The 27961-nt window shown below is 38.1% G+C and overlaps 1 protein-coding gene across 5 annotated transcripts in view; it reads right to left on the minus strand.

Moving 5' to 3' along the window:
• Positions 1 to 27961, minus strand: part of Ttc28 (tetratricopeptide repeat domain 28) — a 710286-nt gene that overhangs the window by 165275 nt on the left and 517050 nt on the right. For all 5 annotated transcript variants that reach the window (XM_087198497.1, XM_087198496.1, XM_021257148.2 and 2 more), the window contains one exon: positions 355 to 862. In XM_087198497.1, coding sequence (XP_087054623.1) covers positions 355 to 862 — 508 coding nt within the window. The remainder of the gene's footprint in view (positions 1 to 354; positions 863 to 27961) is intronic.

The following is a 27961-nucleotide window of genomic DNA, read 5'->3' on the forward strand; positions in this document are numbered from 1 at the left end:
TCTTAGCAGCTTCTCTTTCATTTAAACCAAACATAGCTTTATATCACCTTCATTCTTCCTCTCTCTAATTAGAAATCTGGTTGCTCTTCTCTCTAGAAAGAAAAAGGCTAGGCTGTTTTGTTTCTCCAGCACTTCAGAGTTCTAATCCTTAGAGCACTATGATGACCCAAAAGATGGTGTGATTTAGAGCGGGCAGGCTCCAAGAGAATACATCTGAAGGAAAGACACAGGGCACACAATGAGAAGGTTCTTCTGAGTAAAAACACACAGAATCCTATAAAGGAGAGTAGGTTACTCCAGCTATTTCCAGCCCATAATACCGACCCAGAATCTCACAAGCAACCCCATTCTTACCCAGATTGGAGGATGCACGCCCCTCTGCAGCCCGGTCCTTGAGGTCCTCAGCAATGCCCAGCTGCTGCTCATGATACTGTTTTGCCCTCTCCAAATCCTGCATACACCTGGCAGCATGGCCTAGGCCAGCATAGGCCCGCATCTCAATGGCCTTCTCCATCAGCTCCTGCGCCAGCTCCAGTACATAGTTGTGGTAAGACATGGCCTTGTCAAAGTTCCTCCGGTAGTGGTAGGCACTGCCCAGGTTGCTGTAGGCCCGGGCCTCCTCTCGCTTATTTCCCAGGTCTTTAGCAATCTTCAGGTGCTGCTCATGGCACTGCACAGCATTCTCAAAGTCACCCATAGCAATGTACACTGCACCCATGTTGCCAAGTTCTCGGGCTTCGGAAAGTTCATCTTTGGATTGCTTGGCAAGAAGAACACACTGTTTGTGACTGGCTAGTGCATTGGGATAGTCTCCAATCGCTGTGTACACATGGCCCAGACTGCTCAGGGCTGACGAGGCTGCCTGGAGAGAAAGGATAAGGCAAAGAAATGAAAGTGCATTAGAAAATGGCTTTGGTTTGTTTCAGTAGATAAAATTTCAGAGTTTGTAACTATCAATCCAATTCCTAATGGTGTTTCTATCAGTGGGCCACAGACTTATGCAGAACTGATAAAGAACACATCCAACAGCAAGTTCCTAATAGAAAACAATGGTGACGTAATCAGTAGCTTTCCATACCTAATCTCACAGAAACAGGTTGTGTTCCATATAACCTTCACCCCTGGCTTACGGACTTACTGACATTTCTAATATTCACTATTGTATTACAGCTCTTAATACCTGTTAACCTCTATGGTATAAGAAAATGGTGAAGAAAACCAAAATTAATTATAACATATGATAGAGCATAAGAAATTCACAAGGAGAGAGCCATTTTGGCTCTCAGCACTTTGGCCACTCTGCTCTTCTTCCAAAGCAAATGCATGCAACCATGGTAAGTGGCATGTTTAACATTGTGACTGATAATCTTGTGACCCACTGGAGGGTCAGCTCTCTTATCTTGTTCCTTTAATGTGACTTCATCAGAACTGGTTGCTGCAGAGGATTTAGATTTGGGTGTGGAGGATTTTCCTTGGATTTCCAAGGAAATCAATGGGTGGGTTACAACCAATGCCTGTGCATAGTGCAGTATCCATTAAGCCTCCCTGCCTTCCTCTCACTCCATCAGCTTTTCAGCTTTTCTTTTCCTGCCCAAGGCTCTTATAATTACAGCCTCTCTGTGCAGAGAGACACTCTCTTCTCACACTGCTCACTATTCATCCATTTATTGTCCAAAGAAAAGTATACAAACCCCTTTTATCTTAAAGGTTTTAATGAAAATGACTGTATCAGTATAGTGAACCATACAGGGAAACAAAATTAGCAGAGGAGAGGTACATGGTTTCTAGAATCTTACCAATGTATGTATAGTCTTAGAGGCTAATTTTCACTTTAGAACTTCCCTGCAGATATATAAAAAGGAAGTTATGTCAGACTCTTTCAGCCTTTCTTTTATATCTACAACGTGGAAACTTGCCTACCTTCCCCTTCCTTCACTACATGCCTATAGCTAAGGTCCCTTTCTTCATGGTGTTTTCCTTTGCATCATGAACACATGGTCCTAGGAAACAAAGAGTACACCTGTTCTGTCACTAGTGGGCAAGGAATTATCCCAAGGGCTTGGGGCTAGGGAATAATAATGAGGCGATGCAGTCCCTGCTAGAGAAAGGATATTTCTCTATGAGATGTGTTCTATGTCTGTGCAACTCAGAACGTGTATTAATATTTTATAGATATGAGTGATATATTACCCTATTTTCTTTGCTTGTGAAATAGCAATTCTTGATCAAAGTGGCTGAGAGATCATTTTTATGGTGCTTGCAAATAGTGTATCTGCAAAGTGTTTCATATTGTTTTAAATTCCTTTTATCATTTCACAGATGTTCCAACAAAAAGGATTTAGAGAATAGGAAGGAAATAAATACTTAGAAATTTACTTTTTTGTTTTTGTCTAAGTGGTAGGGAGTAGAACCAATTCTACAATAGTCATAATGCTGCAGCAGTGTGACTGGCAGAGGAAGTCATGATGTCACCCACAGCATGTCACTTAGACACATGCCACTTAGGCCTCAGGTTCCCACCTTGACAACCTCTTCAGCACTGAGGTTGGTACTTCATGGGCCTTTCTCTTGTTCATACCCACCCGCAACCCACCATGATAGTATTCCTCCCTTGCTGCAGGCTAAGGGCAGGAGCCTCTTTTTTCTCCTGCAGTAGCTGGACCTTCCCATCTTATTCTTTGGGGTTCTTCTCCACCTAAGCCTGGCTAGGGAGGCCCCAAACACTACCACCCTTTTTTGGCTTCATGGTAAAAGGAAGAAGTTCTTCCACTATAGAGCTAGGGTAGCTTAGAGTCAGACCCATCTAGGTCACAGCTGGCCTTTTCCTATCTCTGGGACTTTTAGCAACTTAACTTTTCTGAGCCTTGGTTTTCTAGACAGAGACTTCTAAACCCTAGCAGCAAGCCAGGGGCTAAGCATTTTCAAACTCAGCCCTGAGCCCCTGTCAAGCATGTAGACCATAAATAATTTACTAGATAGCTCCAAAAAAGTAGATCTGGTTGGAAGCAATGAGCCCTTGAACACTGCATGGGATGGATTTATAAAGCTCAGGACGGGCACAACACCCCAGGCATCAACTATTCTCAGAAACTTCTGGTTTATAGCAACTCCAAATGACAGCCCTGGGATCTTCTGTTTCTCATTCTTCATTTCTCTAAATGCCAGGGAGACACAGAAGCTCACTTACTGGAGCTCTCTGAACATAAGGAAAGGGACTATTGGGGCATCTCCTTTCTGGAGTGTCGTAGGGAGAGGGAAGAACTATTCCATTAGCTCTTTCCAAGCATACTCCAGTTGCCAAACAGTGCTGCCAGGCTGAGGCTGTTCATGGCGGGTGTCCTGCAAATCCGCATCTCTAGGAAGGACTATATAGTTTAAGAAACAGAGTCCCTGAAATCAGAGGGAGCTTAGAATAGAGGAAGACTACGACAGGATTTAGCATCAAAAGCCCGGCCATGTAACCTAATATGTTATTTCAATTTGTCACCCCTGTTTTATTTATAAAATGGTGCTAATAACAATACTGAACACACTTCACAGGGCTGGGATGGGATCAGACCCAGCAGTGCCTGTGAAGGCATCTTTAAGGTGTCCATGGGTGTTTCACAACTACAGCTTGGTTGGGCTGAGCTCTGTTACAAGCAGAAGCCAGTAGTGGTAACTGAAAGCATCAGTCATTGTACTCAAACATCTCTATTCCTATCACTTGCCACAGGAAATGAAGTCCAGTGTTTCACAACCCATGGGCAAATAACATGTGATGATATTTATCAGCTAAGTGAATTGCAAATTAATCACTTGTCTTTGTTCCTGTTCCTATAGAATAAGTGTAGATCTGAAACATGGTTTTAAGCTGTTAATGAGGATCTGAAGACCCACTATCAAGGGGGAATCACCGGCCCCACCTCAAGCAGATGCTGTGTTTGCCACACTGATTTTGTATATTAATCTCTCTGAGATTTTTGTGCTAGAATAGCAGCAGCTGCTTTCCACAGTGGAAACATTTTGGAACATCTGTATTTGAATACTAAAATGCATATAGACAGTTATGCTAACAAACTATCTGGCTAGAATAAGACAATAGATTTTTCTTCCTACAAGATAGAAATTAGTCATCTTCTTGCCAAAGAATTTCCAGCTGCAGACTTAGGCACATCAGAGTCAGTCTACATTGGCTCTGTGACCTGAATATTCACAGAAGAACTACATCTGATGAGTTAGCTTCCTGGGACCTGAGGATAGAGCTGGAAATTTGCTCATATTTCTTCAAACCATCTTTAAAAGTTTTTAACTTCAGAAATAAAGTTTAAACACCCAAACTATAACTACATTGATGAAACTACCATGAAATAGTGTGCTAAAGATTTAAACATGTTTTCCTCCATCTAGTATGCCCTCCCCCACTTATTGTATGCATTTTTCATAAGGGCTATATTTTGTGAGAGGATTAAATGAATAGTAGGGGTATACAGAGAACATTTAATATAACTGCTGATGATTAATTGCATGTAGTTGGAAAAATAGGAAATGTTCCTACAGCAAGTATCAGAAATATTGTTTTCTTTTTCCTGTCCAAATCCACATGCACCATGTAATCCCTACCAGATCAATGCCCATAAACTCAGAGTCCTAGATTAACCACCCACAACCAAGTATACATAAAAATCACATAGGGGGGCCAGGGATTTAGCTCAGTGGTTTCTCCACCTGCTGTGCAAGCACAAGGACCCGAGTTTGATCCCCAGTACCAAAAAAAAACACACACACATAGGGATTGACTCTGGAATCAAGAGTCTCTGTGATGATACATAGTATATAAATATCTCTGAGCCCCAAGTTTCCTCATTTATAAAATGAGACTCTTAAAACCTCACAGAGCCTTGATGTCTTATGCTAAATAAAATAGTATTCTTCATGAGCCTAATTCTGGGTTTGGTACATAGAAGATGCTCAAAACTTTTAGTTTTTCTTTGTACCCAACTCATTTAGCTCTATTCATTTCAAAGATGTGGTAAAAGATGACTAGGATATAGAACATAAAGTTCTCTCACCACAACTAAAAAGACAAGACAAGAAGCTGGTCCTACCAAAGACGAGAAGCATCGTTGTTTTCATCTACCAAAGGGTAGCACATTATTCATGTCATTTTTCTGCTATTACATGCATAAGAAAACTCACCCTTTTCCTAGGGACATTTAAGATTTATTGGTATATCCAATATCTAGGTAGAGCCACCTTTACTTCACCTTTACTTAAAGCTTTGGAGTGTTTAGGAGTCTACTGGTTGGCTGGTTCATTTGTTTATTCATTCATGCATTCAAGAAAATTCTCTAGATTTACATAAAGCAAAGCAACTAATCTTTGACATTCAATGAAGAAAGGATACCCTTTTCAACAAATGGTGTTAAAACAACTGGAAATTAAATGCCAAGAAAAGAATCAGACACAGGGCTGGGGATTTAGCTCAGTGGTTCTGCCGCCTGCCTCCCAAGCGCAAGGTCCCAAGTTCAATCCCCAATACCAAAAGAAAAAAAAAATCAGACACAGACCTCACAGCTTTCATAAAAAGTAACTTGAGGGGTGGGGGATTTAGCTCAGTGGTTCCAGCGCCTGCCTCACAAGTGCAAGGTCCCAAGTTCGATCCCCAGTACCAAAAAAGAAAAAGAAAAAAAAGTAACTTGAATTGAGACCAGGCATGGTGATGCATACCTGTACCAATACTCAGGAGGCTGAGGCAGGAGGATCACTGAGAGTTTCAACCCAGCCTAGGCTACACAATGAGTCCAAGGCCTGCCTGAACTACATGGCAAGATCTTCAAAAGATCCTCCCAAAAAATTAACCTGAAAAGATTCATAGGCCTACATTAAAATGAAAACTTACCAAACTCCTGAAAGATAGCATAAAAGAAAATTTAGGTGATCTAGGGTTTGGCAATGAGTCATTAGATGTAACACCAAAAGTATACTTAATGAAAGGAAAAATTACTAAGTTAGACTTCATTAAAATTAAAAATTTATGCCATGCAAAAGGCACTGTTAAGAGAATGAAAGACAAGCCACAGGCTCAGAGAAAATGTCTGCAAAACTTACTTCTGAAAGAAGGGAAAGGAAAAATGATGAGAAATGGAGAAAAATGATGAGAAATGGAAAAAAATGGAAATAAAGTCTTTGTAAATAGGGAAGGGTGGAGGGGGTGAAGGGAGGACTAGGAATGGGGAAAATATAAGAACCAAGATGCATTATGTAAAGGTACAATTCCCAATGAGAAATGTAATTGTGTTGTATACCTAAAATGTACCAATAAAAGAATTTAACAAAAAAAAACTTACTTCTGAGAAAAAACCTGTTTCCAAAATATTAAAAAATAGACAAAAGTAAATAAATTTTAAAAGTCCAATGGATCTGAAGAAGAACCTCACCAAAGAAGATATATGCAGATGACAAGCATGTGAAAACATGCTCAACATCACAAGTCATTAGGAATTGCGTATTTAAATGAGATACCACTATATATCTATCAGAATGGCTGAAATCCAGAAGCAGTTACAATACTGACAAATACTTGTCAGTTACAATACTGACAAGGATGTGTATCAACAGAAATTCATTCATTGCTAGTGGGAATGAAACATGGTAGAGTCACTTTGGAAGACAGTGGGGCAATTTCTTCTAAAATTAAATTGTCTACTACATGATCCAGCAATTGTGTTCCAGCTATTTACCGAAAAGAACTGGACATGTATGTCCACACAAAACAGTTTTATTAATAATTGCTAAAAACTGGGAGCAACTAATAGATGAATGAATAAACTGTAACAAACCTATATACGGTATCATAATATTATCTGCCACTAAAAAGGATCTATCAAGCCAGGAAAAGACATGGAGGAATCCTTAAATGTATATCAATCACAGTGAAAGAAGTCAGTCTAAAATGGCTATATACTATAGGATTCCAACTGTATGGCATTTGGAAAAGGTAAAACTATATAGGGAGGAAAAAGATCAGTTGTTTCAGGGTAACTGTGGGAATGGAGGAGAGATGAATAAGTGGAGCACAGAAAGTTTTAGGGCAATGAAAATATTCTACATGGTACTATAATGGTGGATACATGACATTCTACATGTGGCAAAATCCATATAACTATACAACACAAAGAGTGCATCCAAATGTAAATTATGAACTTTAGTTAACAATAATATATCAATATTGCTTCATCAACTGTGACATGTGTAAGGACTATAGTAATACAAGATGCCGATACTAGGAACTGGGGAGGAGGAAGAGACAGACAGACAGACAGAGGGACAGAGGGACAGAGAGAGACCAAATAAATGAGAGTGAGGCAGGGAGAGAGAGAGCATAGATGTGGAAACTGAACTACTCAATTGTCTGCTCTAAAAATAAAGTCTATTATTTAAAATAGATATAGATATAAATATATAGATAGGAGTTTCTTTCCTTAGGAGAATAATTCTAGGAAATACAATCAGAATGAGAAAGTGCATAGAGCATGACTAGGTATGTTACGATTTTGGATGAGTTCTGTCTGCCCACCACTTTGTAAAATCTCAGGCATTTTTTAATGCATGCAGTTACACTTGATCATTACAACAATCCTCTTAAGCACACATTGTTATAATACCCATCCAGGATACAAAACTAGTCTCAAAGTGGTAAAGACTCAAAGAAATAAAGTGAAATGCCTAAAAGGGCACTAACTTCAGCAATGGAGTAATACATTCATGAAATCATAATTTTATAGCATATTGGGAGGTAATGGGAACTTAGGAGGTGGGGTCTAGTTAAAGGGACTGAGTCATGGGGGCAAGACCTTGGGACTATATTTAGTCACTGGCCCCTTCCACTCTGGCTCTTTCCCTTTCTTCCTACTTCCCAGCCAGCATGAAGTTAAAAGCTTTCCTCCACTGTGCTCTCCCACCATGATATTTCTGCCTTAGAATCAGCTGACCATGGACTGAAATATCTGAAGCCATTAACCAAAATAAATATTTCCCCCTTACAGTTATTTTTCTTTATTATTTGGTCACAGTGATGAAAATCTGACTAATACAAGGGCATTCACAAATATGCTAGCTTCTCTCTTTCCAGGAAGGTAAGATCACATTCTCGATTAGGAAAAGTCACATATGTGTGGCTATATGACTGGCTTCCACTAGTCCAAGTGGCCATGTCCTGGAATGCAACCCACACTTGTAGGAACCAGTACACACTTTACCTCATCCTCTCTTGCTACAGACTGTTTCATCAGAATTGATCTTCAAATGAGAATCATGTAATAGACCCCTGGCTGATATTAATGAATATACAACAAGCACAAGAAATAAACCTTTTTCATTTTAAATCATTGAGATCTAGGGATTGTTATTACACCATAATCTGGCCAATCATGACCAGTATCACACTGAGCATAAATTATTAATTTCATTTTCCAGGAAACATCACAGTTAGAGTTAACACTCTCTAGGAAACATCATAGTTACAGTTAACACTATGTAGTAGTTTAATTATGTTGCAATTAGAGCAGGTTTCTGAATGATGAAATTTTAGCCTTTTTTTTTTAATAGAAAAGCATTTTGAGGAGAACGGGATACAAAAATCAGACTTAGTTAATTTTTTGAAACCTGTATCAATCTAGATACAAAGATCTACCTGGAAGTAATATATCCAAATTTCGGGCTTATTTGGGAGGAAATCAATAGCTACTCAAATATAAACCTATAGAAATAGAAAAATGAACTGTGTTTTGTTCGGGCTTGTCTTTAACAAATTCTTTTCCTACTGAAAGAGTATATTATAGCCTGAAAAATCTCTTCTTAATCAGCAACTGAGTAAAGTAATTCTGGATAAAGGTTAAATGATGCTGACAAACTCCTACAATGGGTTACCAGTAGTCACATAACATCAACTGGACAAGAATATTTAAAAGAAATTTTATAATCTATATTGTTGAGGACAGTGTAGAAGATTTTGCCCAATGTTATCCTTATAAGAATAATGGAAAGAAATCATTCAGATATCAATGCTTCTATCAAGCAGCTGCTATGATTTTATCTTTTAAAAGAACATAATTCTTACAAGCAGTCATGTTTAACTCTTTGGGCCACTAGGAAGTTTAAGGCCAGATGCAGAGCCTCCCTTTAACAGCCAGATAGAATCCCACATATGCACAAGTTCTGCCCTGGCTTCAGCCTATGATCTGACCCTAGTACCAGTATTACTCTGTTTCTCCCCTTTTATATTTTGTTACCTGTTCCCACAAATGCTTCTTGGGCTGAACTATACAAATCAATGAAACACAAACAAAAAGCAGTTAAATTCTAAGGATCTTGGTAGAGAGAAAGCTTCTTAAATGTGATCTCTAAGAATTGTGAACTCATAGCCTTAGAGAAAGCCGAGGCTTAATTACCACACAGAGAAATTTTTAATTACATGGTCTGTACTTGTCTTAAATCATTTGTATGCTATACCTGCTCAATAATTGGTATCAGGTTTATCATAACCAATCTAACCAATTTGCCCCAATGTCTAAACCTAGGGTTGGAGAAATGTCTTGCAATTGTTCTACAAAAGAACACATATGTGTGTATGATCTGAATTCTTTTCTACCATAATAGTTATAATGGTTGGTTTGAATCCCTTACTCTGAGCTTAGAGAACTGTTAGTAATAGTTATAGCTTCTCCATGGTATAGTGTCAACTTTTTCTAATACTGTGAGGCCAGAGGAGCTTTCTTAATAATTATTTTTATCAAAATTATATTAGGGTTGGAAGAATAATACAATGTCAGGAAGATCTATTACCTAAACCTAAGAGTTGCTATCACAAGTAATAAATTATTTATAATGCCCAGAATTAATGCTGCAATGTTTTCAAACCAAGGATTTGTAAATGTCCTTTGTAGATGCAAATTAACAGATTAATAAGGAAACAAGCTTTCTGGTATGAGAAGCAGGGATGACAGATTAGCTATTAAAAGCAATTTATAGGTCATAAGATATGAAAGTTGGCAAGAAACACTACCTCCGTTGGCTCTATAAATAGTAAAACTGCATTTGGTTTCCCAGAGGTATCCCGTTAGACATTTTAATTATACCATAAAAACTGCCAGAATTTATAATGATCCCAGTTTTTAAAAAACTTGATGCTCCATGTAAATTTGATGCAATACAACAGGCATCCGTGCTATGTGCTGCAAATGCCAAGGGGCAGCCAATGAAAGAGTGCATGCTTCTTCCTTCTGAAGGACTGTAATGGTAAGGCCAATTGTTAGTATCAGAAGAGGGAAATGTTACTCCATAATATCTCCTATGTGTTACTTAAGGATTCTCCTCTCTCTTTCACATTCTAACATCTTCTATTGCAGCCACACTAACCATTTGGAAAGACTTTTAAAAACTCTATTCTATGTAGATCTTTGGCCACACTAGGAAGATCAAGTAAAATACCTCATCTTGGCAGTTCTATTTGGGAGTTCAGCTTGATCCAGAGTAAATTCCCTTACTTGCTTGAAACAATAAGTTAAGGTTGTTTGGAAATTTATTTCCCACTTTCAGTTCCACCTACATCTTCAGTTTTATTGAAGTGGAAGCAGATATCCTGGTCTCATGAGTTTTCTATGACACAATTCATTCAAGTTTTTCATGTAATAATTTGACCTGGATTAGGAAACATATTCTATGCGAATGCTGTTTTAGTCTAATCAAAACTGTTCCATTCCACACTTGTCAGCCAACCCGAATTTCAGTGAGCTATAAAACACTGTTTTGCAGGGGGCTGGAATGTTGCCAATCACGCTTCGAAGACAGTATTTACACTGAGTCATAAAACCTGGCTTTGTCAGGAAAGGATACAGTGGAGAGACACAGAGAGGGAGAGGGATGTAAAACACTCATGTGCACAAGTGCACAGATAAGAGGCAGAGAAGGTGGCTCTGGAAGTAAGAAAGACCAAGAAATGGACAGCTTATTTACAGAGGCCAGCAGATAACTATTCATAAAACAAATCTTTTAAGTGTATGGAAATGGATTCAAAAAGATCTTAGAGAGATGTTAGGGAATTAAACAACTGGGAATTCCTGTAGGGACCCATGAAGGAGTAATACTAGGCTCTAAGGTAGGCTGATGCTTTCTGAAATGTGTGGTTTCTGAATAGTCAGGAACAAATGACCCACAGCCTCAGCTCTCAGAATTTTTTTTTTGTTAAATTCTTTTATTGGTACATTTTGGTATACAACACAATTACATTTCTCACTGGGAATTGTACCTTTAACATAATGCATCTTGGTTCTTATTTTTTCCCCATTCCTAGCCCTCCCTTCAGCCCCTCCACCCTTCCCTCTTTACCAAGACTTTATTTCCATTTTTTCCATTTCTCAGCATTTTTCCTTTCCCTTCTTTCCTTTCCCCTGTCCCTGCCTCTCCCACTACCCCTACCCCTTTGGACCTTTTCTTCCTATTTTGCATTATTGATTATTCATTCTAATCATTGGTACATTTTAGGTATACAATATAATGACATTCATCATTGGAAATTTGCACCTTTACATAATCTCTCTTGGTTCTTATTTTTCACCCTTGCCCAGCCCTCCCTTCAACCTCTTCATTCCTCCCTATTTACAAAGATTTTGTTCCTATTTTTCCATTTTCTCATATTAATCCCATTCCTTTCTATCTTTTCCCATACCCCGCCCACTTCCTACCCCTTTGCCCCTTTTCTTCCTATTTCACATTACCTATTATACACTTTAGTCCTTATTTACACTTTTAATTTCTCACACGAGAGAAACTATTCGGTATTTATACATGTGTGTCCTATTTATTTCACTTAAGAGTATCACATCAATGTGTATCCACTTAGCTATAAATGTCTCTAATTTCTCATTTTTTATGGCTGAGTAGTACTCCATTTTATAAAAAAACCACATTTTCTTTATCCATTCTCCACTTGATGGGCATTTGGGCTATTTCCAAGTTTTAGTTATCACAAACTGTGCTGCTATGAACATGGGTAGACATATATCACTGTGGTATGATTCTTTTAATTCTTTGGGGAAGATCCCCAGCAGTGGAATAGCAGGGTCAAATGGGACTTCCAGGCCTAGTTCTTTGAGGTATCTCCATACTGATTTCCACAGTGGTTGCACCAGTCTACACTCCCACCAGCAGTGCAGCAGGGTTCCTCTTTCCCCACAGCCCCACTAGCATTTCTCATTGGTGGATTTCATGATAGAAGCCACTCTTTCTGGAGTGAGGTGGAATCTCAGCATTGTTTTCATTTGCATTTCTCGAATGACCAGTGATGCTGAACATTTTTTCATGTATTTATTTGCTATTTCCACTTCTTTGTGTGAGCAATGTCTGTTGATTTCAGATGCCCATTTTGGATTGGGTCTTTAAATTTGGGAGGTCTGATCTTTTTAAATTTTTTATAGATTCAAGATAGTAGACCTTTGTCTGAGGAAAAGCAGGTGAAGATTTTTTCCCACATATGTGTTGTCTCTTCACATTGCTGGTGGTTTCTCTTGCTGTGCAGAAGCTTTTTAATAAGAAGGCATCCCACTTGTTAATTGTTTGTGCTAGGTCATGGACAACTGAGGTTTTGTTCATAAAATCTTTTCCTACACCGATGTCTTCAAGAGTTCTACCTAACCTCTGTTCTAACTGCTTCAGAGTTTCTACTTTAATATTTAGATCTTTAATCCGTTTTGATTTTAGTTTAGTGCATGGCAAGAGATATAGGTCTAGTTTTAATCTTTGGAAAGTTGAAACCCAATTTTTCCAGAACCACTTATTAAAGAGGCTATCTTTCCTCCAGTGAGGGTGTTTGGCTCCTTTATCGAAGATGAGATGGCTGAGTGTGTCTGGCATTGTTTCTGCATCTTCTAATCTGTTCCACTGGTTCTCAGGTCTGTTTCTTTGCCAGTACCATGCTGTTTTTATCACAGTAGCTTTGTAGTATAGTTGCAGGTTGGGGATTGTGATAGCCCCTGCCATGTCTCTGTTACATAGATTTGCTTTTGCTATTGTGGGTTGCTTCTTGTTCCAAATGAATTTTTGGATTGTTTTCTCAAGGTCCATGAAGTATGCTGCTGGGATCTCAATTGGAATTCCATTGAATCTATATAGCAGTTTTGAAAGTATGGCCATTTTCGCTATATTAATCCTTCCTACCCAGGAGCAGGGAATGTCTGCCCATTTTCTGATATCATCTTCAATCTCTCTTTTCAGAGTGCTATAGTTTTCAGAGAGGAGGTCTTTGATTTCTTTCATTAGGTTGATTCCTAGGGATTTCAGTTTTTTGGATGATATTGTGAAAGGAATTATTTGACCTACTTCTCTCTCAGTGAGTCTGTCATTCATGTAGAGGAAAGCTATTGATTTTTGTGTGTTGACCTTGTAACCAGCTACTTGACTGAATTTGGTTATTAAATCTAGAAGACTTTTGGTGGAGTTCTTGGGGTCTTCTAGATAGAGTATCATGTCATCTGCAAATAATGACAATTTCACTTCTTCATTTCCTATCTTTATTCCTTTTATTTCTTTCTCTTGTCTAATTGCTGTGGCTAATGTTTCCAAGACTGTATTGAACAGGAGCGGTGATAGTGGACATCCTTGTCTTGTTCCTGATTTTAGTGTGAAGGATTTCAGGTTTTGACTATTTAGTATGATATTGGCTGTTGGTTTTTCACAGATGACTTTTATCAGATTGAGGTAGATACCATCTATTGTAAATTTGTATGATTTTTATCCTAAATGCATGTTGGATTTTGTCAAATGCTTTTTCTGCTTCTGTTGAGAAGGTCATATGGTTTTTGTCCTTGGCTCTATTGATATAGTGTATTACATTGATTGATTTGAGTATGTTGAACTATCCCTGCATCCCTGGGTTAAATCCCACTTGGTCAGGGTGTATGATGTTCTTGATGATCTTCTGGACTCTATTTGCCAGTATCTTATTAAGGATTTTTGAACCTATGTTCTTTAGTGAGATTGGCCTATAGTTCTCTTTTTTGGTTGGGTAGTTCTCTGCTTGGGGAATCAAGGTGATGCTTACTTCCAGGAATGAATTTGGGAGTATTGCTTCCCTTTCAGTTTCATTGAAGAGTTTAAACAGTAGTGGCAGTAGTTCCTCTCTAAATGTCTTGTAGAATTCAGCAGTGAATCCATCAAGACCCAGGCTTTTCTTAGTTGGTAAGTTTTTAATTACATTTTCCATTTCATTGATTGATATTGGGTTGTTTAGAATATTTAGGTCTTCTTTGTTCAACTTTGGTGATTCATATGTATCTAGGAATCTGTCCATTTCTTCTGTGTTTTTCATCTTATTGGCATATAGGTTCACTAAGTAGGTACTGATGATCCTTTGGATTTCTGCTGGGTCCATTGTCATTTCATCCTTTTCATTCCTAGTTGCATGGATTTGGGCCTTTTCTTTTTCTGATAAGATTGGCTAAGGGTTTGTCAATTTTGTTGATTCTTTCGAAGAACCAACTCTTGGCTTCACTGATTTTTGTATTGTTCTCATAGTCTCCATTGAATTGATTTCTGCTCTGATCTTTATAATTTCCTCCCTTGTATGAGCTTTGGGGTTGTCCTGCTCTTCTTTTTCTAGAAGCTTGAGGTTCAGCATCAGGTTGTTTAATTGGGCTTGTTCTGTTTTCCTAATGTGCATATTCACTGCTATGAATTTCCCTGATAAGACTGCTTTCATTGTGTCCCATAGATTCTGATATTTTGTATTGGCATTGTCATTTAATTGTAGGAACTGTCTGATTTCTTCTTTAATTTCCTCTGTGACCCACTGGTCATTCAGAAGTGTGTTGTTCGATTTCCCTGTGTTTATGAAATTCTTGCGGTTTCTTTTGCTATTGATCTCCAATTTCATTGCACTATTGTCTGATAATATACAGGGGATAACTTCAATTCCTTTGCACTTACTTAAACATGTTCTATGTGTGAGCATGTGGTCTATTTTGGAGAATGACCCATGTGCAGCTGAGAAGAATGTGTATTCTGATTTTGTGGGGTGGAAGACTCTGTGAACATCTGTTAAGTTCATTTGTTCAAGAGTTCAATTGAGTTCTAGTATTTCATTATTTATTTTTTGTCTAGTTGATCTATCTATTTGTGACAGTGGGGTGTTGAGGTCCCCCACTACAATTGTATTAGTGCATATATGACTTTTCATGTCCATTAGTATTTGTTTTATATAGTTGGGTGCACTAGTGTTTGGTGCATAGATATTTATGATTGTCATCTCTTCCTCTTGGATTCTTCCCTTTACAAGGACGTAGTGTCCTTCTTCGTCTCTCTTAATCAGCATTGGTTTGAAATTTACTTGATCTGCAAAGAGGATAGCTACTCCTGCGTTTTTTCGGGTTCCCGTCACATGGAGTATTGTTTTCCACCTTTTAACTTTCAGTCTATGAGTTTCACTTTGAATTAAGTGTGTTTCTTGTATGCAGCATATTGTTGGATTTTGCTTCTTGACCCATTCTGCCAGTCTATTTCTTTTGATTGATGAATTGAGACCATTAACTTTGATGGTTATAACTGAAACATATTGACTTGTCATTGCCATGACTTTTTCTTTTTGTTGGATTCTCCCCCTTTACATTTAATTTCTTGTCATGTGAGATGGGTTCATTCTGCTTTGCTTCCTAGGGTTGTGATCCTCAATGTCTGTTCCTAGGATATTGTGTAAATTTCTTTGGAGTGCTGGTTTGGTATTCACAAAGTTCCTAAGGTGCTCTTTGTCATGAAAGTATCTTATTTCTGCATCCATTTTGAAAGATAGTTTTGCAGGGCACATCAGTCTGGGTTGGAGGCTGTTTTCTTTTAGGGCTTGGAATATGTCACTCCAAGCTCTTCTTGCCTTGATGGTTTGTGTTGAGAAGTCAGCTATGATTCTGATGCACTTTCCTTTGTATGTGATTTGTTTCTTTTCTCTAACGGCTTGTAGAACTTTGTTCTTCTGTTGAGTTTCTGGAATCTTAACAATTATATGCCTATGTGTAGATTTTTTTTGATCAAGGTTATTTGGAGTCCTGTATGCCTCACTTATCTGTATGTCAAGTTCTTTTCCCCTGCTTGGGAAGTTTTCTGCCATTACTTCTGCAAAGAGTTTTCTTTTTTTATGTCATCTGCACTCTCTCCTCTTTCTTCATTGACTCCAATCAGTCTTATGTTATTCTTCTTTGCATCGTCTAGCAGCTGCTGGATTGATTTCTTGTGTTCCCTTATAATTTTGAAGCAATTTTTATTTTCCTGGTCACTAATTGCAATCTTATCTTCTATATCTGAAATTCTGTCCTCACACTGGCTCATTCTGCTGTGTAGACTTTCAATGGAGTTTTTCATGTCCTGGAAATCTATTTGCATCTGTTTTATGGATTCCATTTCTTTCCTATGTTGGGATTCCATTATGTTCCTCAGTTCCTCTCTAGATTTATTAATCATGTCTTGCACTAGGAGCATAATTTCTCCTGTTATCTGAGAAATTATTTCTGATTTCATTTTTTCTAGATCCCCTTTTGTTCCTAGTTCAGTGGGTCCAGGTGGTTGAGTATCAGAGTGTTCCATCTCATTTCCCTTTGGGGTTGCTGTAGGTGATCTGGAAGTCTGGTTTTGAGACTTATTTACATGTTTTCTCATTTCGACTGGGGGGCAGGGGGGTGCTGTTGGCGCACTCGCGGATCACCTCCTCTGAGCTGGGAGAGGTGGGCCAGGGGCTGGGAGCGGCGGTAGGGATGGTGACCTGGAAGCCCCTTCCTCTAGGCTGGGAGTAGGAGGACAGAAGGCATCCCAAAACCCTTTCCTCTGGGCTGGGAGAAGCAGGAGGGATGGTGCCCAGGAAGCCCCTTCTTCTGGACCAGGAGCAGTGGGACGTAGGCTCAGAAGCCCCTACCTCTGGGCTGGGAGCAGCAGGTGAGATGGCAGCACGGAAGCCCCTTCCTCTGGGCTGGGAGTGGCGGGACAGAAGGTGGCCCAAAAGCCCCTTCCTCTGGGCCACGAGCGGCAGGAGGCATGGTGACCTGGAAGCCCCTTCCTCTGGACCAGGAACAGTGGGACAGTGGCTCAGAAGCCCCTACCTCTGGGCTGGGAGAGCTCTCAGAATTCTTATTCTAGCAAATTCACCTGCTCTTAAGGCTTCCATGATTAGCATAAGAATCAAACACTGTCACTATTTCACCCAAGGAACAGTGGGCAAGTTTAGCATTACTATGGCCTTTCCCCTGTCCTTTGAGCCACATATTCAGCAAACATCCAAGACCAACAATGAAATTATATTAGTTTTTATTTATTAATATTTATTTTAATGTCAATTATTAATATTAATCTACAGTAGTACCTCAGTTCACAAATGCTTTTGTTTGTGAACCAAATTGTGGTTGTCTGTGAACCAAATTGTGGTTGTGTGCAAACTGTACATTGCATAACAAAAAAGACCACAGCCATCTTTCCTGCACAAACACAAACATGGCCATCTTTTCCAAAATTGTGGAACAAATTAAGTTTGTGAACTGAGTTATCATTGTATTTAGAATTAATTTCTCATAGTTTTGGTTTAAATGATCATTTTAATTATTTAAAAAATTAATGTCTGTTAACAGATGAAGCTTGTAGTACACTTAAAATATATAATAGTTTGGTCTCTAAAATGCTATGCAGTTATTTAGTGACAAGTTTAATAGCAAACTTTGACAACTTTAATCAAACTCCAGAAGCTTTCTAACAACTACTTATTCTGTCCCCTGATTAATAATAGACTTAACAAATCCTAGGGTGATAAAATGAGTGAAACCTCCTAGGTTTGAATGTTTCCTCTGTTTCCTTATCTATGATAGGATAATGATATCTATCTCATGGGATTATTATGACCATAAATAAGAAAGAATTGTGACTAGCATGAAGCAGGGAATCAACTGCTGCTAGCTGTTACTATAGATGTTATAAAACTTAGTAAATTAAGCAATTTTAAAGTCATATATTTATATTAATTTAATCTGTTTTTTACATTTATTTAAAATTTAAATATGCCAAATTAGTACTCTCCCTCCACTCTCTCATTAAATCAATTAAAAAGCCAGAAAATGTCATTTCCCTTGTGTGGCATTTTTCATTGCTCCTTTGGCACATGAATGACTTGGGCATGTAAGCACATAAGTGTTCCTCTTTTGGAATCCCTAAAGAAGGAAGACATTGCACCAAGATCCAAAAATGGAATATAGTATCTTCACTGTAGAAAAATTAAAATTTTAATTAAGATCCTAAATTAATTTTTATCCAGAATTAATGTACCATATAGAGGCTGACATTAAATATAGGTTACACAGTTAGATAAAATTTCTAATTACATTTTTTACCAAATTATTCATCATATTAATTTTAAATTTGTTTTTTAATGGTGTACTTGTTTTTGATAAAAATGAATATTAAAAATGTTCTAAGTGTCAGAAAAAATACATTCTATAACAAGAAAAGATGACTATTCTATTTAATATAGTAAGAAAAGAAACAGGATGTAGGTGAAGAGAAGAGGTGCATAGTATGAGATGCTGTGGGTTAGACAGAGACTTCTTGAAACCAAGGGCTGTCTTATTTGTCCCTGTGACTTCAAAGTCTTCCATGATGGCTGCCACATAGAAGGTGTTCAACAAACACTGGAAGAAAAGAACTGATAGCCATTGGACTTTTAGTCTGCATAACTATATAAAAGAAGAAATGCCATACTCCCAGTTAAGAATGCCAAAATGAATGTATGGTACTAATGCTTTTCAATCTCTAGTTCTCTGTAAGCAAAATTTGGGAACAATAAAACTCACTCAAGTTCACTTTCTTTTACAGATGCAAGATTATGAAACAGGTGTTTCTGAGTTGCAAGCTTGTCAGTCTGCATAGAACTCTAGGTCCTCCATAACTGCTCTTGTTCTTTTGCTTGTGGTTCCTCATCCAATTAGTCACAGTCTTGTTAAATCTTTTGAAGTATACTAAACTTTCTCTTTGTTTTGTGCACATGAGGCATGAAATGATTACACAAGAGCTGCTATTATTTTTGTTTTAATATTCTTTTTCTTAATAATTGAAATGGGAGCAATGAGGGGCAGAGCTGCCCCAGAAAGAAGAGGTGAACCTTCCGGGCCACCATACCACTGCCACCAGCACCAAGGAGCAGAGCTTCCCCCAGCACAGAGGAGGTGAAACTTCTGGGCCACTGTACCACCAGCACCAGCACCAAGGACCAGAGCTGCCCCCAGTGCAGAGGAGGTGAACCTTCCAGGCTGCCATACCACAATGCCCAGCGCCGAGGAGGAGAGCTGCGTGGGCGCCGGCAGCACACATTCTCCCATGAGAATATGTAGACACTAATGAGTAGACACTTAAACAAGTCTCAAAATCAGACTCCTGGATCACCTAAAGCAATCCCAAAGGGAAACAAGATGAAACAATCTGATACTCAACCACTTGGACTCCCTAAACTGGCAACAATAGAGGATCTGGAAAAAATGAAATCAGAAATAATTTCTCAGATAACAGCAGAGATTGTGCTCATAGTGCAAGACATGATTAAAAAATCTAGAGAGGACACAGATTAAAAAAAATAGAAGAGCTGAGGAACATTATGGAATCCCAACATTGGAAACAAATGGAATCCATAAAACAGATGCAAACAGATTTCCAGGACATGAAAAACTCCACCGAAAGTCTACAAAGCAGAATGAGCCAATGTGAGGACAGAATTTCAGATATAGAAGATAAGATTGCAATTAGTGACCAGGAAAGAAAAATTGTTTTAAAATTGTAAGGGAACACGAGAAATCAATCCAGCAGCTGCTAGATGATGCAAAGAAGAATAACATAAGACTGAATGGAGTCAATGAAGAAACAGGAGAGAGTGCAGATGACATAAAAAAACTGTTCACAGAAGTGATGGCAGAAAACTTCCCAAGCAGGGGAAAAGAAATTGACATACAGATAAGTGAGGCATATAGGACTCCAACTAGCCTTGATCAAAAAAAAAATCTACACATAGGCATATAATAGTTACGGTTCCAGAAACCCAACAGAAGAACAAAGTTCTACAAGCAGTTAGAGAAAAGAAACAAATCACATACAAAGGAAAGTCCATCAGAGTCACAGCAGACTTCTCAATGCAAATCCTCAAGGCAAGAAGAGCTTGAAGTGATGTATTCCAACCCCTAAAGGAAAAAAAGCCTCCAGCCCAGATTGATGTACCTTTCAAAACTATCTTTCAAAATTGATGGAGAAATAAGATACTTTCATGACAAAGAGCACATTAGGAACTTCATGAATACCAAACCAGCACTCCAAAACATTTTAGACAATATCCTAGGAAAAGACGAGGATCACAACCTCATGAAGCTTAGCAGAATGAATCCATCAGTCACGACAAGAAATTAAACACAAAGGGGGAGAATCCAGCAAAAAGAAAAAGACATGACAATGATAAGGCAAACTGTATCAGTTATAACCAGCAATGTTAATGATCTCAATTCACCAATCAAAAGAAATAGACTGGCAGAATGGGTCAAGAAGCAAGACCGAACAATATGCTGCATACAAGAAACACACTTAATTCAAAAAGAAATTCATAGACTGAAAGTTAAAGGGTGGAAATCAATACTCCATGCAATAGGAACCTAATAAAAGCAGGAATAACTATTCTCTTTGCAGATCAAGTGGATTTCAAACCAACACTGATTAAGAGAGACAAAGAAGGACACTACATCCTTGTAAAGGGAACAATCCAAGAAGAGATGACAATGATAAACATATATCCACCAAACACTAGTGTGCCCAACTATATAAAATGAATACTAATGAACATGAAAAATCAAATAAGCACTAATACAATAGTAGTAGGGGACCGCAATACACCACTGTCACAACTAGATAGATCAATTAGACAAAAAATAAGGAACAAAATACTAGAACTCAATCAAGCTCTTGAACAGATGAACTTAACAGATGTTTACAGAGTCTTCCACCCCACAAAATCAGAATACACATTCTTTTCAGCTGCATATGGGTCATTCTCAAAAAGAGACCACATGCTCACACATAGAACATGTTTAAGTAAGTGCAAAGGAATTGAAGTTATCCCCTGTATATTATCAGACAATAGTGCAATGAAATTGGAGATCAATAGCAAAAGAAACCGCAAGAATTTCATAAACACAGGGAAATCGAACAACACACTTCTGAATGACCAGTGGGTCACAGAGGAAATTAAAGAAGAAATCAGATAGTTCCTACAATTAAATGACAATGCCAATACAAAATATCAGAATCTATGGGACACAATGAAAGCAGTCTTATCAGGGAAATTCATAGCAGTGAATATGCACATTAGGAAAACAGAACAAGCCCAATTAAACAACCTGATGCTGAACCTCAAGCTTCTAGAAAAAGAAGAGCAGGACAACCCCAAAGCTCATACAAGGGAGGAAATTATAAAGATCAGAGCAGAAATCAATTCAATGGAGACTATGAGAACAATACAAAAATCAGTGAAGCCAAGAGTTGGTTCTTCGAAAGAATCAACAAAATTGACAAACCCTTAGCCAACCTTATCAGAAAAAGGAAAGAAAAGGCCCAAATCCATGTAATTAGGAATGAAAAGGGTGAAATTACAACAGACCCAGCAGAAATCCAGAGGATCATCAAGACCTACTTCCAGGACCTATAGGCCAATGAGATGGACAACACAGAAGAAATGGACAGATTCCTAGATACATATGAATTACCAAAGTTGAACAAAGAAGACCTAAATATTTTAAACAACCCAATATCAATCAATGAAATGGAAAATGTAATTAAAAACTTACCAACTAAGAAAAGCCTGGGTCTTGATGGATTCACTGCTGAATTCTACAAGACATTTAGAGAGGAACTACTGCCACTACTGTTTAAACTCTTCAATGAAACTGAAAGGGAAGCAATACTCCCAAATTCATTCCTGGAAGTAAGCATCACCTTGATTCCCCAAGCAGAGAACTACCCAACCAAAAAAGAGAACTATAGGCCAATCTCACTAAAGAACATAGGTTCAAAAATCCTTAATAAGATACTGGCAAATAGAGTCCAGAAGATCATCAAGAACATCATACACCCTGACCAAGTGGGATTCAACCCAGGGATGCAGGGATAGTTCAACATACTCAAATCAATCAATGTAATACACTATATCAATAGAGCCAAGGACAAAAACCATATGACCTTCTCAATAGAAGCAGAAAAAGCATTTGACAAAATCCAACATGCATTTAGGATAAAAATCATACAAAAAATTACAATAGATGGTATCTACCTCAATCTGATAAAAGTCATCTGTGAAAAACCAACAGCCAATATCATACTAAATGGTCAAAACCTGAAATCCTTCACACTAAAATCAGGAACAAGACAAGGATGTCCACTATCACCGCTCCTGTTCAATACAGTCTTGGAAACATTAGCCACAGCAATTAGACAAGAGAAAGAAATAAAAGGAATAAAGATAGGAAATGAAGAAGTGAAATTGTCATTATTTGCAGATGACATGATACTCTATCTAGAAGACCCCAAGAACTCCACCAAAAGTCTTCTAGACTTAATAACCAAATTCAGTCAGGTAGCTAGATACAAGGTCAACATACAAAAATCAATAGCTTTCCCCTACATGAACAACAGACTGACTGAGAGAGAAGCAGGGCAAACAATTCCTTTCACAATAGCATCCAAGAAACTGACATATGTAAGAATCAACCTAACAAAAGAAGACAAATACCTCTTCTCTGAAAACTATAGCATTCTGAAAAGAGAGATTGAAGTCGATATCAGAAAATGGAAAGACATCCCTTGCTTCTGGGTAGGAAGAATCAACATAGTGAAAACGGCCATACTTCCAAAACTGCTATATAGATTCAAGGGAATGCCAATTGAAATCCCAGCAGCATACTTCACGGACCTTGAGAAAACAATCCAAAAATTCATTTGGAACAAGAAGAGACCTAGAATATCAAAGGCAATTCTAGGCAACAGAGATATGGCAGGGGGTATCACAACCCCCAACTTGAAACTATACTACAAAGCTATGGTGATAAAAACAGCATGGTACTGGCAAAGAAACAGACCCACGGATCAGTGGAACAGATTAGAAGATGCACAAACAACTCCAGACACACTCAGCAATCTCGTCTTTGACAAAGGAGCCAAACACCCTCACTGGAGGAAAGATAGCCTCTTTAATAAATGGTGCTAGAAAAATTGGGTTTCAACTTGCCAAAGATTAAAACTAGACCTGTGTCTCTCACCATGCACTAAACTAAAACTGAAATGGATTAAAGATCTTAATATTAAAAGAGAAACACTGAACCAGCTGGAACAGAGGTTAGGTAGAACTCTTGAAGACATTGGTGTAAGAAAAGATTTTATGAACAAAACTTCAGTTGCCTGTGAACTAGCACAAACAATCAACAAGTGGGATCTCTTCTTACTAAACAGCTTCTGCACAGCAAGAGAAACCACCAGCAATGTGAAGAGACAACCCACAATGTGGGAAAAATTTTCACCTGCTGTTCTCAGACAGAGGTCTACTATCTCGAATCTATAAAGAACTTAAAAAGATCAGACCTCCCAAATTTAAAGAGCCTATCCAAAAATGGGCATCTGAAATCAACAGACATTTCTCAGACAAAGAAGTAGAAATAGCAAATAAACATATGAAAAATATTCAACATCACTGGTCATTTGAGAGATGCAAATGAAATCAATGCTGAGATTCCAACTCATCCCAGAAAGAATGGCTGCTATCATGAAATCAACCAATAACAAAGGCTGGTGGGGCTGTGGGGAAAGAGGAAACCTGCTGCACTGTTGGTGGAAGTGTAGACTGGTGCAATCACTGTGGAAATCATTGTGGAGATACCTCAAAGAACTAGGACTAGAAGTTCCATTTGACTCCACTATTCTCCTGCTGGGGATCTTCCCCAAAGAATTAAAAGAATCACACCACAGTGAAATAAATGTGCCCATCTTCATAGCAGCACAGTTTGTGATACATAAAACTTGGAAACAGCCCAAATGCCCATCAACTGGAGACTGGATAAAGAAAATGTGTTTTTTTAAATAAAATTGAGTACTACTCAGCCATAAAAAATGAGAAATTAGAGACATCTATAGCTAAATGGATGCACATTGAGGTGATACTCTTAAGTGAAATAAATAGAACATGCATGTATAAATACCGAGTAGTTTCTCTGGTGTGAGAAACTGAAAGTGTAAATAAGGACTAAAACATATAATAGGTAATGTGAAATAGGAAGAAAAGGGGCAAAGGGGAAGGAAGTGGGAGGGCTAGGGGAAAGGCAAGAAAGGAATGGGATTAATATGAGAAAAAAAAAATGGAAACAAAGTCTTTGTAAATAGGGATGGAGGGGATGAAGGGAGGGCTAGGAATGGGGAAAAAATAAGAACCAAGATGCATCATGTAAAGGTACAAGTTCCAATGCGAAATGTAAATGTGTTGTATACCTGAAATGTACCAATAAAAGAATTTAAGTAAAAAAGAGAAACATACCACAGTGATATATGCGCACCCATGTTCATAGCAGCAGTTTGTAATAGCCAAAACTCGGAAGCAGCCCAATTGCCCATCAACTGGAGACTGGATCAAGAAAATGTGGGGTTTTTTAATAAAATGGAGTACTACTCAGCCATAAAGAATGAGAAATGAGAGACATTTATAGCTAAATGAATGCACATTGAGGCGATACTCTTAAGTGAAATAAATAGGACACATGTGTGTAAATACCTAATAGTTTTTCTGGTGTGAGAAACTGAAAGTGTAAATAAGGACTAAAAGGCATAATAGATATTGTGAAATAGGATGAAAAGGTCCAAAGAGGAAGGGGAAGTGGGAGGGGTAGGAGAAAGGAAAGAAGGAAATGAAATCAATATGAGAAAAAGAAAAAATGGAAACAAAGTCTTTGTAAATAGGGAGGGATGGAGGGGTTGAAGGGAGGGCAGGGGAATGGGGAAAAAATAAGGACCAAGAAAGATTATGTAAAGGTGCAAATTTCCAATAAGGAATGTCATTATATTGTATACCTAAAATATACCAATAAATTTAATTAAAATTTAAAAAAATAATTGAAATGGCACCCAAAATCGGAATATGAGAAAATTAGTAGAATACAGGTTCTTTCTAGGTATGACTAAAATCTTTCTTATAAAAATATAATAATAAGTATGATTGCTATCCGTTGAGAGCTAAGCAGATTATCACATAAAATCAAAATTGTCATGAATTTTAAGAACTTTTCAATATTTACCAAGATAAAAGAAAAATTACTGCAATTAAACAATGACAGTATGCTTACTTATTGACTGTAAGAAGATCATGATTTCAGAGATATATATTAAAATATGAAAAATGCACATCTCTAAGCTGACAATTTATGATATATCAGGTATCTTATTTACATTATCTCAAATCACTACAGGAACCTATAGGGTATGGATTTTTACCCTTATTTTGCAGATGAGAAAACAAACATTAGACAACTAGTTCAAAGTCAAATAAGAGATCTCCCTGACTACAGACAGTGAGTTGCCATAATTTTGCATTTCCTCCTAGAGAAATTCCACACAAAGAATGAGGAAGAAGACAAGGGTACTTGTTCTGAAAAGGAGTCCTTACTATTGGGATTTATGATTAAATGCTTAGACTAACTTAGCACACGGTCTTTCTAATTTGCAGTATCTTATAAAGTGTCTATTGTCAAACTGTATCATAAACTGGATATAGACTCAGAAGTTTATTGAGACTGAGCACAGAGGGCCGGGGATTTAGCTCAGTGGTTCCACCACCTGCCTTGCAAGTTCAAGGACCCGAGTTCGATCCCCGGTACCAAAAAAAAAAAAAAGACTGAGCACAGAGAAACCTGTAACAATATTATTGCATTGATGCTTTTTGAGCAATGTATTTTTTTTTACTCCCTCCTGCCTGGATATAAAAATTTCCTTTGGAGGTTTTCAAGTTTGCCAGCTTGCCTTTAAGTCTAAAAAGAATATGAGAAAATGAAAAAAAGGAAACAAAGTCTTTGTAAATAGGGAGGGATGGAGGGGTTGAAGGGAGGGCAGGAGAAGGGGGGAAAAAATAAGAACCAAGAGAGTATGTAAAGGTGCGTATCTCCAATGATGAATGTCATTATATTTATTGTACACCTATAATGTACCAATAAAAGGATATACAAAAAAAAGAAATATTTGATTAATATCCTCCTAAGGACTATATATAAATGCAAAGACATAGAGTGAAAGAGTTTAGAGGATGTGCCTAGCCTAGACTTGGCTAATGCATTTGGCATGTCTGGGGACTCCCGGCAGCTGTCTCCAGTGCTATGGTTACAGGCACCCAGAAGATGGCTGTGCTTCAGGTGTAAGTTTATTCCATGTAGGGATATAGATGACTTTCTGCAGTGATATTGGGCTATGCATTCAGGTGGAGGCTGAGTAATGCCTTAGTAATGCATGTATGCTGGGAGCTCCACAGGAAGGAAGAATTAGATCAACTCCTAGAATGGCAGGGCCTATTTTCAGAAGATTCTATTCAAAGTATCATAGTATTCAACAGGGACAGATAGAAATCATATAGTTTTATGATGACCTCAGAACCCTCTTTCTGGAAAAATCTGGAATTAGGAAGAGATTGGTTTACTGTGCTCCCAGTAAAGGATAGAAGAGGAAGTAATGACCAGATGGAGATAGAAAGCAGGGGAGGAGAAGATCAGGGGTAAATGGTAACACTTTTGAAGGTCTCCATTCTAGAGGGAGTGGGCACAGTCTTATCCTGCTCTGGCTTCTCCCCAAAACACTAGAAGCACATTTTGCTTGTTAAAAAGCACTTGCTGTATCATATCTGATTACATCAAAGCTTATTTTACTTAATTGTATGGTTTACAATAGGGGGGAAGAGGGAGGAAATGAAGAAGAAAACGAGGGAGTAAGTTTTGTTTTCTAAATTTGCTTGTTTATATGACTCGTATCTAAGAAAACTAGGTAGAAATGCTGAGAGAGGGACTAAGTGAGGGTAAGAGGTTAATCTCTTACAAATAAGAAATTTAAAATATCGGCACTAAAATACTAACCTATTAGAAATAATTTTTCATAAATGTGAAAATGTAATAACTTGAATTTCATTTAAAAGAAACACAGAAACTTGATTTGCATTGAGTGAGTTACTAAAAAGACAGAACTTTGATTTTTTTAAAACCTAATTTCTGGCATAACACAAATTTGCTAAACCAATGATTAAAGGGCAGAGACCCCAAAATCCAACCTGCCCTCTTGGCTTTTCTCAGGTTTTGCCAATCTTTATTTTTCTTTTTTTTTTTGAGACAGGGTCTTCCTTTGTAGGCTAGCCTCAAACTCATGGTGATCCTCCTGACTCAGCCTCCCAAGTGCTGGGATTACAGGCATACACCACCATGCCTGGTTGGATTTGCCAATCTTTTATAGCATATCCAGATGTGTCCACTGCCCCCTGGGATGCTTCTTCCAATGTTTCCCCTCTCACAATGTAAACAGTGGTATTCACACTTCTCCTGAGTGCTATGAGAGGCAGAGCCAGAGTGGCGCATTAAACATGTATGGGATACTTGAGAGCAATGCAGTGATTAAGTCAGCTGGAGGCATCAAGGATGTTCTGCAGGGGTTTGGTAGTAAGAGTCTGGGAGATGTATTCATCACTGGACACTTAATAAAGCCCTCTGCATAACAATGCCCACTGGGAATCCTAAGTAACTGACATACGCTGTGAATACCAGCTGCATTAAAAGGAGGTCAGCCTCACTACAATGGCATGATCTAGACAGGCATCATAGGCAGTTTGCTTCAAGAAACACCATGAAAATAAATGTTTGCAAAAGTAACA

Source organism: Heterocephalus glaber, unplaced genomic scaffold (genome assembly GCF_053883595.1).
Source record: "Heterocephalus glaber isolate CG9 unplaced genomic scaffold, H.glaber_assembly_v1.0 deba00001687, whole genome shotgun sequence".
In the NCBI taxonomy this organism is placed as follows: Eukaryota; Metazoa; Chordata; class Mammalia; order Rodentia; family Bathyergidae; genus Heterocephalus; species Heterocephalus glaber.